At 42.6% G+C, this 20303-nt stretch overlaps 1 protein-coding gene and 1 pseudogene across 6 annotated transcripts in view; both read left to right on the forward strand.

Moving 5' to 3' along the window:
* The window catches only part of ano1a (anoctamin 1, calcium activated chloride channel a), a 107503-nt gene that overhangs the window by 69541 nt on the left and 17659 nt on the right, over positions 1-20303 (forward strand). For 4 of the 5 annotated variants that reach the window (XM_080435571.1, XM_080435572.1, XM_080435570.1 and 1 more), the window contains 6 exons: positions 1264-1275; positions 6418-6492; positions 11679-11753; positions 15987-16188; positions 17397-17508; positions 19514-19571. In XM_080435571.1, coding sequence (XP_080291697.1) covers positions 1264-1275; positions 6418-6492; positions 11679-11753; positions 15987-16188; positions 17397-17508; positions 19514-19571 — 534 coding nt within the window. The remainder of the gene's footprint in view (positions 1-1263; positions 1276-6417; positions 6493-11678; positions 11754-15986; positions 16189-17396; positions 17509-19513; positions 19572-20303) is intronic. The other variant, XM_080435569.1, reaches the window with a different exon arrangement.
* On the forward strand, positions 7850-10614 carry LOC308090434 (alpha-aminoadipic semialdehyde synthase, mitochondrial-like; annotated as a pseudogene). The gene has a single exon. The product of its transcript is annotated as an alpha-aminoadipic semialdehyde synthase, mitochondrial-like (transcript).

Raw genomic sequence — 20303 nt, forward strand, 5'->3', positions numbered from 1 at the left:
GAAATGTAAACGGCATGTGGTACAGTCAGTCAAACATTAAGGCTAAAAGGATAAACACACAAAAAGTCTCTCGGAACTTGTTTCCATTGTGGTCCTATGTAATTCAATTCATCAACATAGCATGAAGAAATTAACACAGTAATACATTATGTCCTCAACAAATACAAAACATTGTATTGTATTGGAGAAAAAGAAAAAGCGGGTGAATGACAGTGAATGACACCTCCTTTCGATGGGAATTTATTTTTACCTCCCCTTGTGGTCTCCTGATAGACGTTTTTGTCAGGCCAATTTTGAAAGAAACCACTCTCAACGCCACCGCAAACATCTCTGACTCAAAGGAATCACGATGACACCCCCCCCCCCCCGTATGTCGCATCCACAACGTGTTGTGAGCTTGTAGATCACTGTACACACAACACACATTAGTGTAGCTTTCTATGAAATGATACATTGTAGGGCTGGGTCCATATCATATCATATCGATATTATGATTTGAGACTAGATATCGCTTGTAGATCATGATTTGAGACTAGATATCGCTTGTAGATCATGATTTGAGACTAGATATCGCTTGTAGATCAGCTATTATTAGTTCGTTTGGACCATTTTTGAAAACTTGAAAAGAAAAGTAGTATTATCGTCAGATACCATTGTCACAATATGATATTATCGTCACAACATCGATATTGAGGTATTTTGTTCACAAATATTGTGATGTTTATTTGTGTCCATATCACCCAGTCCCATTCATTGTCTTACTGGGTACACGCTGGCACATTCAGAGCTTACACAAATGCAAGCAAATCACTGAATAGGCATAGATAGCAATGTCTTGATATCTTCTGATTAATAAACTGAATGCTATTGTTCTATTATTTGAGCAGGATGTGAAAATCTGGATAAAACGTCCCAGTTTCTTTTGTGTCTTGAGAATCAAGAGCATTATTTGTAGGCTGGCACACAATAGTTGTTCCAGAGCATTTAGGTTCTGGAGTTGTGGAATCACAGAATGCAATGGTAGATGAAACCTTATGACAGATGTTCAGATGTCCTCCATACAATAATAGAACAATTGGTTTCAGGTTAAAAATCTGCTAAGTGGCCCTTTACGTTTGACCAAAAGAAGACTGTCAAAGTGACAACGCATAAAATGAGCCCGATGTTTGTTTGAAACCCTTGATCATGACCTAAATGAAGAGTTGAATGTGACTGATGTCTTTCCCTTTGTTTTGTTTTTTATGTGTGTGATGTGTCCTGCAGGAGGAACATAAGGTTTGGATCCAGTTTCCTCTTTTTATTGTTAACCTTTTGTTTGGGTTCTTTGAACATAACCTTTCTAGCACCTTCTGCTGCAGACACTGCTCAGTGCTCACTAACACTCACCCTTTGTCTTCAAAGGTCTCAAACCATCAGCCTCAGGTCTGCTGCTCTTGCGTCACGTTCATGGTCTTCATGAACCTCACAACCTCTCTGCTTCACAGTCTGTTTCTATCTCTCTCTCTCTCTCTCTCTCTCTCTCTCTCTCTCTCACTGCTCCATTGTTTCACGTCCCCCACCTGCTCCCTTGATCCTGTCCCAACTCCTTCTTATTGAACGTTTCTTCAACATTCTATACAGTAGCTACTTCAAGTCTGAAACCTCGTGAGCCCCAAGCAGCCTCTGGTACTGATTTCCTGTCCAGAAGGTGGCATGCCCTCGGCAGCAGATTCGTACTGTACGCTCATACTGTTTTTGATTTAGCTTCCGATTCAAATCTGCTGCCAATCAAGTGAAGCTATGGGAAACTGAACCGGAACAGGAAACGGGTATGCCACCGCCTGGAAATCCAAGACTAGTTATGCACAGAGCCTATTGCAGATCCTCCATTCCTCGAGAAATTAGATCTAATAACGCTGAGAAACTATCTTGACAAGGCCGACCTCATTGAGGAGTAATGTTTTCGTCCATGGCACTGAAACAGTCCTTATGAATGATTTGAGGTTGAATATGGATATTAAGAAGGCCTCCGTTCTGCTGTTGGAGCCCAGTGCTTTATTTGACACGGTTGATGTCAGTAATGACCTTGACGGGCTGCAGTAATGCCTTGGTCTCTCTGTCTCTACCTCGTCTGCTATACCTCGCTGGCAGTGAGTACTCAGTGCCCATTGGTGAGCTCTCATCTGCGGAAATTAAATTTTTTTCTGGCGTGCCCACAAGGTTCAGTTCTGGGCCTAATCCTGTTCAAGAGAGATAGTAAACTTTATTGTCCCTGACTGATGGGAAACAGTGCTACAGTCTGTTTTTATCTCAAAAAGAGAAGTGTTGACATCTTAAAACACAAGAGACATTTGATTATACATTTAACATCGACAACACCACAGCGGCAAAAGTAAATTGTAAGAGTTGAAGTCATACTTTTTTTTAATTGAACAAAAGTAATTTTTTATCTAATCTTTCACTGGTATATAGTCATGAGTGCCCCTGACACTCGTGCCAAAATGATGCATGCACCAATGTACCCGATCTTTTCTTATTTATTCATGATCATTCGTTTTTGGAGTGGTACTTCTAAGGCTTTGTTTGCAACTGAATTCTAGGAATTGCAGTTCTAACAGACGCTGTAATGACAACAGAGCTACCAGAGGTGTTGCCAAAAAAGAACACAGTATGACTTTAATATTGACAACACGTCAGCTGAAAAAAGGAAACCGTAAGAATTGCCAAAGTGCTAAAGTTGCTTGCACTAAGATTTATCATTGCTCGACAGAGTCTGGAACAACCGATAGCTTCGAACGGTTTGATTTGCACTTTGACACACAGTGTCGTCTTCCTGATGACAGAGGTTCGTATTCAGAGAAGACGGGATGTTGAGAGTCCGCATTCACAGTGATTTGTCTGGTGTTTGCTTGTTTCATGACTGCCTGCTCATACAAACTCTGTATGGGCGCTTGGTCTTTTTTTAACCTATTACCTTCATAGGTGTTTTGTGCATGCGGGCAAGTTGCTTTTCAGCATGCAGGTTGTCAAACCATGCTGTAATTCCATAACTAATGATGCTCCCTAAAGGCTTGCCCCAAGAGAACATCAGCATGATCTGGCTGCTCACTCCATACAGCCCCTATCACCTTAATAAGTAAAGACTCTGCTGCAGTTTAATGCACATGTTCTCAATGTGTGTTTTCCAGCAAAGAAGGTTGTCTATGTGGGACACCTAAGTATTATACAACTGAGTGATCGTCTGGTTTTGGTCATGGCTAAAATAACATGGTTGTGGATAGAAATGAGTTTTCTCTGGAGGGTGGCTGGCATCTCCCTTAGGAATAGGGTGAGAAGCTCAGCAACCCAGGAGGGATTCGGAGTAGAGCAGTTACTCCTTTAGGTGGAAAGGAGCCAGTTGAGGTGGTTCGGGCATCTAGTACGGATGACTCCTGGACGTCTCCCTAGGGAGGTCTTCGGGGAATGTCCCATTGGGAAGAGCCCACGGGGCAGCCAAAGGACCAGATGGGGGGATTATATCCCCACGCTGGCCTTGGAACGCCTCAGGATTTCCCAGTTAGAAGTAGCTAATGTGGCCCGGTAAAGGGGGAACTGTTACCGCTGTGAACCGATAAGAAGATAAAGTTGGATGGACGGGGAGGTTTCAGTGTCACCCTGATAATACTGTGTAAGCCCCATTGACAAATGAACCTATTGTTTTGATGACATGGATGAATTATAATTCCCTACAAATAAACATTAGCACATGGATGAAGTATATAACTTCCTACTTAATAAACACTAACACGTAGATGAATTATAACTTCCTACAAATAAACATTAGCACATGGATGAATTATTACTCCTTCCAAATAAACAGAAGTACTGGTTGTTGGCACCACATCCCAGAGAGAGCTGCTTAGCAGTCTTCACATCCAGCAATAAAAGCCCACATCAATTTTGTCACCCACGCATCTTTGTGTCATTAAAGAATTGCCAAGTTTCAGCCATTTCACTGCCAAAGTGATGCAGAACGCTTAATGTGTGCTTTTACTACCGGCAGACGTGATTACTGTAATGCTTTCTTGTCTGCTCTGTTCAAGAAAGCCCTGATTAAATGTACAATTTAGGCATTTAGCAGAGCGACTTCAGAGTAAATGACTTGAACCCTAGTCAACAAACGTCAGCAAGCAGGTGTTTATTCATAATGCAACATCTGCTACCAAAGACCAAAACACTGGTTTTAATGTCCCTGCGCTGATTAACATGTCCCACGTGTGGTTTAAATCCAAAGAAAAAATCGGCAATTATGTATACATTTGATCGTCCAGAATTTGGGTAATCCACACAGACAACAAAAACAAGCCAGTCCACTGCCTTGTTGACGTGGTGTCGGATAATGGGAGCACTCGTTTTGTATCACTAAATGTCCCTGCAAACTTCCTCATTGACTAATGCTGCATTCAGTGAGGCTCTGATCAGCGTTGGGCGTGACTTCACTGAGTTGCGTGTCCTGAGTCAAAGCTGTTGTCAGTGAGTGGTAGTCTGAAAACCTGAGTTTAGCAGTAAAACTCTATATGTTTAGGAGCTGTGCAGAGCACAATAAACTGCCAGGATTGTAATGGTAAATGCTTCAAAAAGACATTATCCAAGAAAAAAAACGTGTTTTCTTTTCAAGATCTTTTTATTAAGTTTTAATACTTAAGGCCCAGGGGCGAGTATACAGTACATACATAGCATCTTTTTCATAAATTGTAACACAAAAGGACAAACAAAATGTACCTATACCACATAGCGCGGCACTCGGTGCCGTGCTATGCTTGTATATCTGCTATTTTTGAATAGCCAAAGAAATCTAAAGTGACACAGATGCGTTCCAGGTCTTAATCGGTTAAGGTATATTCCTAACAGGCCCCTCAGATCGTCTGGTACAGCCATCTAAAGCCCGCTTCATACAGTACGTTGTTGCATGGCAGTGTCACTCGTGCATAAATTAGGCATTAGTTGTCCCAAGAGTAAGATCTATCAGCAATGGGGTCTATGGTCACTTTGAAATCCAATCTTAAAACATACCCTTTTAAGCTAGCATATTCTTAAAGGAGCATTTTGACAATTTTCAAACCTTTTCTCCATTATAATTGGTCCCCATTAATACTCCATTATAAGATAGTACCATTTTTGTCGTGTCACGCTGTGTCTCAGAGGAGGGCTGTGGACAGTTCAGAAACCTGCCTACCAGGAGGGGATTCCAAGCTAATAGAAACTACAGCCTCTCTCCTCCTGGAAAAGGAAGCCCTCCACAGCCCTCTGAGACACCTCTGAGTGACTAGACAGAAATGATGCCATCTTATAAGAGCATTAGTGACGACCAATTACATGGAGATAAGGTTGAAAATGTTGCCCCTTAACAGCTATCCTTGCACTTTTATAATGCCATTATTGTCTTTTCCTTCCTTATTCCCTTTGAACTGCAGTATTGCGCGAAGGGTGCTGTTATGTAATGCTTGGTTTCATTTGATCTTTTTTTTACTTGCCTCCCTTCATGTCTTTGTCTCAGTCTGTCGTCATACAGACTAATATAATGCTGATGTCCTTCTAAACCCCATCATTAGCGTGGGCTCTGAACACTTAAACTGTAGCTGCTGTTTGTGGCCGCTGATGACTGCTTGAGTTGACATGAAGGCTGCTTGACTCACAGCCTGCAACTCACGCCTCCTCTCATCTCCTCTCCTCTCCTCTCCTCTCCTCTCCTCTCCTCTCCTCTCCTCTCCTCTCCTCTCCTCTCCTCATGACCAGAAACTCACAGCTGCAATTACAGTTTACTCTTTTCTGTCTGTCTGTTTGTCTGTCTTGTCTGCCATACCATACCATGGATTGCCACCTATTATTTGACCTGGGCAGATGTCTGTCTGCATCCAGGCATGTCTGTCTGTCTGTCTGTCTGTCTGTCTGTCTGTCTGTCTGTCTGTCTGTCAGCTTGACACAGGGATTTCATGTGGAGAAGTGCCCCCCCCCCCAAATATCTCTCTCTTTTGGTCTGTCTGTCTGTCTGTCTGTCTGTCTGTCTGTGTCTCTCTCTCTCTCTCTCTCTCTCTCTGTCTCTCTCTCTCCATCTCTCTCTCTCTCTCGCCAACAGACCAGTGATTTACTCTCACTGACTCAACTTTTAGACTGAAATCCTCTACCACGAGAGAGCCGTCATATCCAATTTATCACCCATGCTCAGTGAATATGATGGAACTTTTTATTTATGTTTTTAAGCTCTCTCAATTCCCCCTGGTCCTGACAGACACACACACACACACATGCACATGCACACGCACACATACTGTATTGGAAATGGTTGCGTGCTCCATTCCACTTCCAACTGCAACCCACTGCGATAGGTCAGCAGTGTGTCACACATCATGTTTTGGTTTGTAGCATAGTGGCTAACGTATGCGTCGCTGTCCCTTCCAGGACCACTACAGAGCCGATTACGAGTTCCGAGTCATGCAGAAGACCCAGAGGCAAGAAGAGCACACCACCGACACGGTAAGAATCAAATCCCACAGTGTGCGTAGCACATGATATATAGGCTCTAATACGGGTTCAAATCCCGAAGACCTTTGCTGCGTGTCCCTTCCCGTCTCTCTCCTCGTTGCCTGTCATTTTCTACTATATATACTATCAATAAAGGCAGAAAAGCCAACATATATATATATATATATATATATATATGTTTTAAGAATCAAATCCCACCCAATTCCATTTCTGCTTTAGGACAATAGTTAATTGAAGTCATTGATTGAATTGTTAAAAAAAAGGAGATATTAATAAAAAATGTTTATATTTAAAAATCATTATATGTGACAAAATAGCACAAAAAAACTACAACTACAAGCTCCTTGTCACATTGTGATGTGTTGTGAGCTTGTAGATGGGCTGTTTTTGCATTTATGCTATATGTGCAACCCTGTTGTACGCCATATTATAAAACGGAACTTAAGTTCTTAAGCAATAATTCGGGGTCGTTTTGTTTATATATATATAAACTTGATTTTCGATTTGTTTGATTAATCAGAAAAAGACAGATTTATCGCTAAGAAAATAATAAAACCTTGCAGCCCCTATACTCTGCTTTATGAGGCAGTGAGACAAGAGAGAGACTGATACATCTACTTCATTATTTAGCCTCTCAAGATGACAAACGGTAGGATTTGCCTCAAGGCTGAATATGTCATGTCAATAGTAATTGATGTTCAGTTAGCCGTGTGTGACGTTCAATCAATAAGTTACCTGACAATAAATGGACAACGATGCACTCAGAAGCTGAAACAATGTGATGATGTCAATTTAACTTCATCAGTCTGCGTGGTGCTGATTGATTTTGTGCACGCTGCTAATAGGCCAACAAGATGGTCTGGGTGGCGCCGGCACATACACCAGGCTCTTTCTGTGTGCTAAGAATATCTGGAAAGATCATCCAACAGAAGAACAGATCTGGTAGCACTTTACTTGGTGAGCTGTCGCTGATAACAACAGTAGCACGTCAACAAGCAATCGTTGCTGGTCACTGCTACCGTGCAAAGGATCAAGTAATGTATCAATCAGATATCCTCCTATGGCGGCCCTCCCAGTCCACTAGACTAGAGCAGTGGTTCCCAAACTTTTTAGCTCAAGACCCAAAAGAGAAATTGGACGTATGCCCGGGACCCAAAATATGTTTTAGTTTCACTACTTCTTAAAGGTTTCTTTTTGAATTATTTATGGGAATGATTTGATTTTATTATTTTATTTATGATTATGAAATACTTTTGAACATTTTTGCAATTGCAGACATCACTTAGTTCTGATTGGTCATCCCGTCCTAATAATATTGTACAGGAACACAGTGGATTATTAAAGTCATATGCTCAGACTCTTACGTCACCAGAGCAGAACAGCGAGGGCCTGCCTCAGTAGCCAACAGCGCTATGAGCATGGTAAGAGTGTCATGGCCATCCGCCGTGAGGACAACAACCCGTGGGAGAGGAGGGCCCCTCTGGCACCACGGCATGTCAAGGAGCTGACCCACGCCGGGCATAAGGTCTTGGTCCAGCCGTCTAACAGAAGGGCTATTCACCAGAGGTATTATGAGAAAGCAGGTGCCATCATTCAAGAGGACATTTCAGAAGCCACATTGATCATTGGTGAGAAAAGACCCCCAGAAGAAAAGGTCTACCCCAAGAAAACATACGTTTTCTTCTCCCACACCATCAAAGCACAGGAGGAGAACATGGGACTCCTGGATGACCTTCTGAAAAAAGAAGTGCGCCTGATCGACTACGAGAAGATGGTTGATGCTAATGGGTTCCGTATCGTAGCGTTTGGCCAGTGGGCTGGTGTTGCAGGAATTATTAATATTCTGCACGGTTTAGGATTGCGCTTCCTCGCACTCGGGCACCACACCCCTTTTATGCATATTGGCATGGCTCACAACTACAGGAATGTCTGCCAGGCCATCCTAGCAGTGAGGGATTGTGGGTACATACGAGATCTCCATGGGACACATGCCAAAATCTATTGGCCCGGTCACGTTTTGTTTTACTGGTGCAGGCAACGTCTCGAAAGGCGCTCAAGACATCATCAACGAGCTCCCTGTTGAATATGTTGAACCTCACGAGTTGAAAGATGTCTCTCAAGCTGGAGTTGGGACTAAAGTGTACACCACAGTCCTGAGTCGTCACCATCACCTCATGAGGAAGAGTGACGGCATCTATGACCCAATAGAATATGAACACCACCCAGAGCGGTACACCTCCAACTTCAGGACCAGCGTGGCGCCGTACACCACATGCCTGATCAACGGGATTTTTTGGGATCCTCCTCACACACCACGACTCCTCCGCCGTCTGGATGCACAAAAACTGATAAGGAGAAAGCCCTCTGCGGCATCGACCGGCGGCTGTCCGGAGCTACCACACAAACTGCTAGCCATTTGTGATATATCTGCAGACACAGGGGGCTCTATTGAGTTCATGACTGAGTGCACCACCATAGACAGACCTTTCTGTATGTACGACGCCGACCAGCACATTGATCACGACAGCGTGGAGGGCAATGGGATCCTCATGTGTTCAATTGATAACTTACCTGCACAGCTTCCCGTTGATGCTAGAGTACTTTGGAGATCGCCTGTTCCCTTATATATGGGAGATGCTGCCATCTGATGTTACCAGGCCCCTGGAAGAAGAGGATTTCAGCCCCCAAGTCAGAGACGCTGTCATCGCTTCCAACGGAAAGCTTACACCGAAGTTTGAATACATTGAGAATCTTCGGGAAAGTAGGGAACGAGCTCAAATCATGAAGAAAAGTGGAATGAAGCGCGTTCTCCTCCTGGGCTCGGGATACGTATCTGGGCCTGTCATCGAGTACCTGACTCGAGATAGAGGGACTCAGGTTACTGTCGCATCGGTGTTGTTGCACCAGGCGGAGGAGCTTGCGGCCAAGTACCCCAACACAATACCTGTCATGCTGGACGTCACCAGTCAAGAGGGACATCTGGACTCTCTGGTCAAAGACCATGACTTGGTCATCAGACTGCTGTACACCTTCCATCCACAAATAGCCAAGCACTGCGCAAGAGGAAGGTCGACATGGTGACAGCCAGCTATCTGGCTCCTGGCTTAAAGGAGCTGCAGCACAGTGCTGAAGAGGCGGGCATCACCATAGTGACCGAGATGGGTTTGGACCCTGGCATCGACCACATTATGCTGGCCATGGAATGCATCGACCAAGGCAAGGCCGACGGGTGCACCGTGGAGTCCTACAGCTCATTCTGTGGTGGTCTTCCTGCCCCCTAGTGTTCAGATAATCCCCTTCGCTACAAGTTTAGCTGGAGTCCATACGGAGTGCTTCTTAACACCATCAGCCCTGCCGTCTTCCTCAAGGACAACGAGGTGCTGAGCATCCCAGCAGGAGGCGCCCTAATGGACTCCTCAGTAGCGATGGACTTCCTGCCTGGTTTGAACCTGGAGGGTTTCCCCAACCGCGACAACACCAAGTATGCAGAGCCGTACGGCATCCAATCTGCACATACATTGGTCAGAGGAACGCTCCGCTTTAAGGGCTTCACCAGCGCCATGAGTGGTTTTGTACAATTGGGCCTAATCAACACGGATCCCAGCTCCTGTCACCTGGAAAGACCTGCTCTGTAAGCAGATCGGCTTGTCCACTTCCACCTCCACTGATGCTTTTGAGGAAGCCGTTTATGATCACATCGGAAGGGACGACTTCAAGATGGACACCCTACGATGGTTTGGGATGTTGAGTAATGAAATGGTACCACATGCTGAGACCATCCTCGCTGCTCTGGCAAAACAACTGGAAGCCAGGCTCTCCTTTGGTGAAGGTGAGAGAGACATGATCATAATGCGAAGCGACGTGGGCCTTCGTCACCCGACCGGAGAGCTGGAGACCAAACACATCAGCCTGGTGGTTTATGGAGACCCCAACGGCTACTCTGCCATGGCCAAGACAGTTGGCTACCCAGCAGCCATTGCTGCACGCATGGTGCTTGATGGGGAAATCTCTACCAAGGTGGTTCCAATGACTAAGGACATTTATGGACCGGCTCTGAAGAGGCTGAAGGAGGAGGGCCTCCACATCATCTCCAAGAGCACCTTGCAGGAGTAAACCAAAAGGAGTGCATGAAACCATCTACGTGTCATCCTTTGAACATTGATATCCTTTGTGTCACATGTTTTGCTTATGGCTGCCAATCTGGAGGCCAATGAAGGCTAGTATTATACAAAGAATATAGCCGATCTACAAGCTCGCAGCAAGTCGCAACGTGACATGTGAGCTTGTAGATCAGCTATTTTTGGCAAATGTTTCCCCCAGGATAGGTGCTGGGGTTCAATGGTTAAATGTCAAGTTATTTTCAATATCACCCAATCTCTAAATTTTTCCTCATGACATATTGTATCTTATATTTTAAAATATACAATATTTATAATATTTCCATTTCTGTTAAGCAGAAAGCTATTTATGCTTCAACTAATTAGATTTACAGAAGGGGGGGGGGAGGACATCCACTTTACAGCATTGAACCGCTTCAACGCTTCCATTGTACCTGTATGGCATTTGAAAACTGTGTGAGGCAACAGTCTGTAACGAGAGAATAGACTGACGGTCGACAGGAGCTGATGCTGTCGTGCGGTGGAGTTAAATCAGGTCTAAAGCACCTTCAGTGCCATCTCTCACTCTGTCTCACACTATTTCTTCCTAACACCTCAGGTCTCATGTTCATTTACAGTTTTCATGCTGGCTAACAAGCACACACACACACACACACACACACACACACACACACACACACACACACACACACACACACACACACACACACACACACACACACACACACACACACACACACACACACACACACACACACAGACCAGTAAACATGTTTGACTGTGTGGGTTTTGCTGACCCAGTTCCCTGTAGGTATGAATGCAATGTGACTGTTAGCTGCTAGGAGGCGTGTGCGTTCATGCTTGTGTACCAGCACAGTGCATGTGTGTGTGCACTGGAGGAGAGACGTCCATGTTTGTCAGCAAAAGCACTTCTGCAGACACATTACAAATGTATATCCTTCTCAATGGTTTATGGGTGTGTGTGTGTGTGTGTGTGTGTGTGTGTGTGTGTGTGTGTGTGTGTGTGTGTGTGTGTGTGTGTGTGTGTGTGTGTTTCAGGGAGAGAAGGTGAAGCTGACATGCACAGACAGATTGCCGGCCTACTTGACCATGGTGGTTATGATGTTGATGATGGTGAGTCACAGACGTTCTTATACTGTTAGCTTATGGTTATATATTGTGTATAGAGAACGTTCACACCATTCAAAGTAATAGGGTGACAGAACATAACATGGCCGCGTCCATTGAGTTCAATTGGAGAAGTGGAGCCATGTTATGTTCCGTTCCACTCTCTATTATATGTTGTGATTCTAAAATAGTTTTCGGTGTTATCTATTAATCTATAGGACCCTGTCCCTAACCCTTTCCTCGTCTATACACCCCCACCCCTTCACGTGCTTTATGTAAGCTACCTCTGACCAGGACCGTTTGCGTGGAAACGCTGCACACATTAACCTCTTGAACCCTAGCGTATGAAATCGATCTGGGAGCACTGTGCTTCTGTGGACAGGAGAACCTGCCTGTAAAGCAGTGGTTCTTGGAGACCCTGTATGACCCTATGACACCCTATATGCAGCAAATTCACTATAAGTGAAAAATAGATAGACATAAATATTCTGGTATTGACTTCCTTGGCTTATTGATATTGACGTGCACATGACATTTGGTGTTGATCTGTCCAGTGGACCACGACTAGTGTGTGTGTGTGGTCTACACACACACACACACACACACACACACACACACACACACACACACACACACACACACACACACACACACACACACACACACACACACACACACACACACACACACACACACACACACACTTCATATAATTAGTCCCCACTAATGCTCCTTATAATGTCACTGATAGGCAGGTTTCTGAACTGTCCACAGCCCTTCTATGACACACTGAGTGAATAGACAAAAATGGTACGATATTGCAATGAGCATTAGTGAGGACCAATTATATGAATAAGTTGAAAATGGGTGATGTGGTCATTATAGCAGAAAATGTATTGTAGATCTGCTATGTTTGAATTATTTTGAAAAATCCAGAGTACTTTTTAACAATATAATGACCCAAAAATGATATGCTAAAACGTTATTCTCACCTCTCACGCCACACTTGCCATTTCACACGCTTTTTTCCCCCTCACAGCAAAAAAAAAAAAAAAAACAGCAACCGGGTGGAAAACGGAACGCTCGTCCTAAAACACACTGCCACATTTTTTTCGCAGACCGTGGCCGCCGGATTAGACCCGGGGTGAGGGTGTTTTAGGTCGACGGTTCCATTTGGGGAGGTGCGCTGCGCGATGGGATGGACTGTAGCCAACTAGCCATGGTTCACATGACGCTCGTCTGTCACAAGCATCATGGAACCGAAAGTTCCTGGTTTTTGATTTCTTTACATTTACAACTCTCACATGTACATAAACGTTCAGATTTCAAATATACAGTGCTTACCCATGAGCCACGGATGTAACAAGTTGATCGACCCACGATAAGTACCCGTATCTCCCGTATTGTTCAATAAAAAGCATTTTAATCCGATTGCCGGCCATTTTCTTCGAAATTTCTCCGATTCTTTCAACTATGCGACACTAATGGTTGGGAGGTGTATTGCACTCTGATACATTACCAAAAAAAAAATTAGAAAATGGCCGGCGATCGCATTAAATTATGCTTTTTATTGAACAATACGGGAAATACGGGTACTTATCGCGGGTCGGATAAACTTGTAACATCCGTGGCTCGTGGGTAAGCACTTTACATTTGAAATCTGAACGTTTATGTACATGTGAGAGTTGTAAATGTCAAAAAATCGAAAACCAGGAACTTTCGGTTCCATGACTGTCATGGTATGACAGTCATGTTTCAGGGCTAGGATGGACTGGAGGATCCGCCATCGTTTCCTTTTTGCTTGATATTGTTTGATGGCGAAACAATCATCATGACTGATACACATGAAAGAAGACCCTTCACTGCTAATAGAGAATTTTACATTTTAAGAATCGGTTTAGAATTGAATGAGTAGGGCTATAGTTAAACGTGAAGCTCTTTCTGCTATAAATATGCATCCATGCGTTTCCTTTTTGCCACACATCTACACTTCATGGAGTAGGCCTACATTCTTTTGTACCGAATTAACCGCCGAATTAACCGAATTCAAGTAATAAAAACCGGAAATAAAAGGGAAAAAAAACACGAAAAAAATAAAAAATATATTTAAAAATGTGTGGCGCGTGTGCATGTGATGACACTAAAGTTTCCTGAAACTTGGCAGCCCTGTTAAAATGTTGGACTACCAAAGGCCCCCAGGTTGGTATACACTGATTTAAATAACTTTGACCTTCTCTTGGACTAGAATTTATAAGTTTCGTGACTAAAATGTCCTTTCCCCAAGAAATGGTTGGTGGGGGAATGTTTCATGTTGCTCTTGTGTAATGGCGTGATAACGTGTCCTCAGAAAGCTGTCACACACAGTGTTTCATCTATATATCTACCGGTAATTTAGGGCAAAGACACTGACATTTCAAACGACGTGACATTTACTGCAGTCACATCAAACGCACAAAGGACACGGTGTGTTCTCTGTAGAGGAAGGTAAACATCATCAACAGCTCTGTAGTGATCGAGCGCCTACAACACTTTGAGCACCGCACGATATCATGCAAATATATCAGCGCTGTCGGGCGGAAACTGGAAACCTTGTATGTCCAAAACCGTTCCTTTTTTATAAACATTTTCACTACTTTCACACTCTTGTATGATAAAGTAGTATTCAGTATTCATTTATGATAAAACAAAACAAAACTGTCATTGCCACCGGAAAATAGCAAGTCATTTATGGAAAAGGAATAAACATAAAAAGTTGAAATATAGAGATACGAGAGATACAAGGTTTCCGCCCGACAGCGACGATATGCTGCAGGCTAACGGGGTGGCCGTAGCCGTGGCTGAGTGGATAGAGTAGGCTGTCTGGAATTGGAAAGTCCCCGTATGGGTCCATTTGGTTCCACTTGTACACTCTCAAGAGTTAGATTAGCAACGTTTTTCTTGGGGCCTGCTTTTTGCTGTATTATTGATTGTTTTTTTCTCTATGTCTCTGAGTGCCACCCCCTCAGTGTACTGTACGTGTAGCACTCTGTTTACACCATAGACTGTAAGAAGAATATGAACACAGCCAGCCCCATTGGTTTCTACAGACCGTTTTAAAGCCTCTTTTTTGGCGAATTGAAATACCCCATATTTGAACTTCCGGTCCTGAAATGCTCCCGGAATCGACTGCTATTGGCTGCAACCGCAGCGAGGGCGGGTCTTCACTCAGTAGAACCGGTAGAAACCCTAGAAACATACTCTACATTATCATTCATTTTAAAATGAATGGGACCATAATTGACTAAACGCATGATTGAAAACATAAAGTGTTTATGAAAATGTTTACTACGGTAATAACTTCAAGTGTAAAGTCCGCCCAAAACCTTTTTCAGTTCTATTGAGAGTATATTGTGTTGCAACCGAAGGTGAAATGGCTAAATCTGCTGGGTTAATAATAGGAACTGCTTGCTGTAAGTGAACCCGGAAGAGAGCTTCATTTCCAGCACAAGGGGGTTTGCCCCTTGGTTTACACACACATTTATGCTGCATTCACACTGGCAGCTACAAAGCATTTTCTTTTCCCCCCACTAACTTTCAACGCCTGCTGCAGACGTGTAGTTACAGACTTCTCGAGTATATTCACAGTATATTCCAGACTGTTTCTTGCGTGAGGCATTTGTAACAATGTACATGTTGTGCACTTAAAGTGCACAACATGTGCATATTTTAGGCTTCCTAATCCACTCCACAATAGAACCAGACAGGGGTAGAGTTGTAAAAGATAGAACATGTCTGCCAGCTATGAGTAGCAACTAACTGTACTGTCAACCATTAATTTTCAATGGGAAACGGTGACATTAAGATACAAACTGATGCCCGACACTTAGCGCGTACAGTAGCTTTTGATGCCCGCTACAAAGCTACAAAGCCACAAAACTACAAAAAGCTTCAACTTGTGGAGCAAGTGTTGTTTAACCATTACCTCTCACCTTCTCTCTCCGCACGATTCCTACTTGTAATGGGGAAAATGTGTTATTTCCATCAGCCTGTTATTTTTATCCCAAGCCTTTAATGTAGGCCTACTTGTAGATCTGCTTGTGATGCTTTTGTGTGACGCTGTAGTATGAACAAGTAGGGCGTTAATTTACGAAAGAACACGAAAAGTTTAAATATGGAGATAGCCCGACAGCATCGATATGCTCATGTACTGTAATTATGATTTTTTTTTCGTCACTAAAAACCTCAATATGGATATTTCAGATCAGCGTGACCTTTGCCATCGTGTTCGGGGTGATCCTGTACCGGATCAGCATCAAGGCGGCGCTGCACATCAGCTCGTACCCGGCGGCACGCTCCAACGTGCGCGCCACCGTCAAGGGCACCGCCGCCGTCATCAACCTCATCGTCATCATCATCCTGGACGAGATCTACGCCGTCATCGCCCGGTGGCTCACCACGCTGGGTCAGCACACACCTCACACCTGCCGTCATTGTTTTTTTCTGTCAATTCATAGGCAAACCAATTCATTGTCCAAAATAGCTAATCTACAAGCTCACCACGTGTCGTGATGCGACACGTTGTGTGAGCCACAGTTGATCGGCTATTTTGAATAGTTAGAGAGAGAGAGAGAGAGAGAGAGAGAGAGAGAGAGAGAGAGAGAGAGAGAGAGAGAGAGGAGAGAGAGAGAGAGAGAGAGAGAGAGAGAGAGAGAGAGAGAGAGAGAGAGAGAGAGAGAGAGACTCACAAATTACAGCTTACAATGATTAATCACTGAATGCCTGGTTTAGCTGGAATAAGTATTATTCATACTTATGGAATAAAACACACTCGAGCCAACTTAATAAACATTTATAGTCACTGGCTGGGTCCTGGATCTTCATAAGATCCAGGACATTTTGAAATACATATTCTTTTCCCATATGTTATTTCAGATGAGCACCCATGTGCAAACCTAGAGAGCAGATGTCCAGACCGTCTCTGAGCTAATTGTCTCCGCTACATTACCCCAACACTCACTACACTTATTCCACATCTCCGTATGACGCCGTCACAGACTGAAAATAGCGGATATATGAGCTCACAACGCATCGCATCTGGGAATTAATAAAACAAATTCCAAGCACAGACTGCAAGCACAGACTGTATACATTTCTGATCTACAAGCTCAAAACGCGTTGTGGGCAGATCTGCTATTGTATGAATGTATGTTTCGTAATAATGTAAATTTACAAAGTAACTTGAAATAAATGTAGCCGAGGAAAAAGTACAGTATTTTATTTTCTGAGATGTAGAGTAGTGGAGTAGAGGTATAAAGAACTAAAGTAAAGTAAAATGACCTCAAAACTGTACTTAAAGGGATACTTCACTCTCCCGACGGGGACACATTTAAAAAAATTATTAAAAATAAATGAAAAAAGTTATGGAAAATTCATGGCCCCCTCACGCATTAGTAGGACACTCTAATGCGTGAGGGGGCCATGAATTTTCCATAACTTTTTTCATTTATTTTTAATATTTTTTTTAAATGTGTCCCCGGCCCGAGAGTGAAGTATCCCTTTAAGTAGGCTACAGTACTTGAGTAAACCACTATAGTTTATGGCCATTATAGTGACTGTCAATAAAACTAAATCCCCTCTTTAACGTGTGTTCTCCCTAAACCTTGTTTTCAGAGGTTCCAAAGACTGACAAGAGCTTTGAGGAGCGTCTGATCTTCAAGACTTTTGTGCTGAAGTTTGTCAACGCCTTCACTCCCATCGTGTACCTGGCCTTCTTCAGGGGCAGGTATGTGTGTCCAAAAGCCTCATTTATGCTCCATCGCGCGATGGTGTCGCTCACAGAAAATGGCTGAAAATAGCAGATCTACAAGCTCACAACGCGACGCATCCGCGACTCATTGTGACCCATCGGAGCATGTCATCATAGGCAAACATTTTAATAAATGTTGAGATTTTAAACTTGATGGAATAGTGAAAATAGCAGATGTACAAGCTCACAATGTGTCACACAACGCTGCTGTCATAGTATCAAGTATAGTGTCAAAGTATAAAATACAGCATTCTTTTTTTTTTAAGATTAAAAGAAGGAATATGGAAATACAAGGTAGGTAGATAATATGTAGATAGACAGACAGACACATTTTTTATTGCATTCAACAATACGTAAAATGCACAATTTAGATAATGAAGTTTAAAATACTACAGAAATAGTATTTAAAACTTCATTAGGTGTCTGCCTGACAGCAACTATATACAGTCAATAAAAATATTGATATAATAATAAATCTAAATAATTGTTCTGAGCCTAACGGATGTGAGAAATGCCCCAGAGCTGCATGGACTCCATGAGCCGTCAAACAAGTCATTAAGAAGCCATCAAGCAAATTATCACTTTTCAAGTCTAATAAAAAGAAACCACCCTTTAAATTCAACACGCTGAACAGTGAAACATTACCCGCTGTCGGGTTACCTTATATAGCCAAACCCTTTACTTTTCAGGAAATGGAAAAAAGAACCGGTATCCCAATGGCTCCAATGTAGTTATTTATTCACAAGCTCTAGTCACAAGCTCTTGTTAATATGTTTATTGGTTAAATATTATAACCCACAGAAAGACTTAGCGTCTTTCACTTTTTGAGCGAAAATATCCGATCTACAAGCTCACAGCCTCTAAGCTCACAGCTACAAGATCTACACGTTGTGAGCTTGTAGATCTGCTACTTTTGTGCGACACTCTTGTACGACAAAGTAGGGCATTCATTTACGATTTCTACGTTTCTGCCCAACAGTATTGATTAGCTGTGTAACTAGAGAGCTTTGGCTTTGGACTGGGATGATTCTGCTCGCTCTCCATTAGGATTGCAACAGTTAATTGACACAATTGATTTAGGGTCATTCTCAATTAATTGGATTGCATAAATGGATCATGAAGTCCAATAGTGCTGCAACAGTTAACCACTTTCAACCTGGCGTCTGTGTTTTGGGCATGTCATTATAGGCAAAAAAGTGCAATTTGTTTTGTAATAGTGAAACTAGCAGATCTGCAAGCTCACAGTGCACCGTTGTGAGCTTGTAGGTCGGCTGTAGGTCACATGACAGCGTTGTAGGATGAAGTATAAAATAGGGCTTAAGTAGCTCATCAGAAGAATCGATTATAAAAGATATATTTGAATGTCTTTGTGTTGATTTGTTGATATGGTATAACAAAATAATAGTAATAATAATGAAATGTGCTTCTGGATTATTTGAAGGTGGTGTAAGTGATATTATGTGGTTAAAATAAGTGTTATTTAGCTCTATATTATGATAGTAATCATTGTTCAGTAATAACGGGTCTCTCCAGCTCTTTAATAAAGAGAAAATACATTTTCAGGTTGGGATACCTGTTTCATCCAATCAGGAGAGAACCCATACAGGATACAGGATAAGCAAGTGCAATTGGGAGTGATTAAACAAATAAATGAGCAGATTTTTTTTTAACTGGAACACTATAAAATTGAAGCTGATAAATGGGTGTCCCACCTGTATTTTCTGTTTATTAAAGAGCAGGAGAGATGGGGGGGGGACCTCTGTTACTGAACAAACACAGATTACTGATCAGAATATAAAGCTTTAACCTTGTATACAAAAAGCATTTAGTTTTATTCAAACAAACCACTTACAGCACCATTAATAGTAAGAGCACTTCACAGAATAATCGCTTATAAAATAATAATAAAATAATGGACTGACAGTGGTGGTTGTGTTTGGTGTACATCTGATGGACTGTGGTGGTTGTGTTTGTTCTCCAGACTGGTGGGCCGTCCAGGAAGCTACCTGTACGTTGTTGGATCATACAGGATGGAAGAGGTAAGTACTTTGCACCACAATTCTATGGTTCGACACTAAAGATCCTTACACACCCAGATAATGTGATTAATTCACATTAATTTAAACTGCTGCATGACTACATCCACACAGAACACACATATTACATGGTTATGAAGCGATTGCTGTTTGAAACAAGGTTTTCAACACTAATAAATGCCTCAACCTACAGTATATGATGAATGAGGTATCACCAAATTAATAGTTTGATGGGAAATGTTTCATTCATCACATTCCCGCTGTGTACGGACCTTTACACTTAGCAATGTGTTCTGTGTCCTGCTGCGTAGAACAACATGGTAGAGCATGTTCCACTTAGGCTAGCCTTGGAGAGTGAGCTGTCGACTCATGATGTGAAAGGTGTTAAGTCACATTTTCACAGTGATGGACAAAGGTACTCAACCCCAGTACTTTACTCACTTGCAAGTGAAAGTTGCTCTGTCAAATTTGTACTTGAGTTAAAGTACAGGAGTACTTGCTTTAAAAAAGAGTATTCAAAAGTGCAAAAAAAGTACATTTTGATTTTGATATAAATACATTGCTGTATTGAATTGTAAACATTTTCCAAAACAATTCAAACATTTTCCAGAAATCTTCAGCAAATTCAAATTCAACAAGATTAAAATAAAAAAAATGGCAAACATATCATCATATATAGCGCCGCGTTTCGAGCTTGCAGATCTGCTACTTTCGATGCTTTTGTGTGATGCTGCA

This window comes from Gymnoscopelus braueri (assembly GCF_963280865.1).
Source record: "Gymnoscopelus braueri genome assembly, chromosome: 1".
NCBI classification, from domain to species: Eukaryota; Metazoa; Chordata; class Actinopteri; order Myctophiformes; family Myctophidae; genus Gymnoscopelus; species Gymnoscopelus braueri.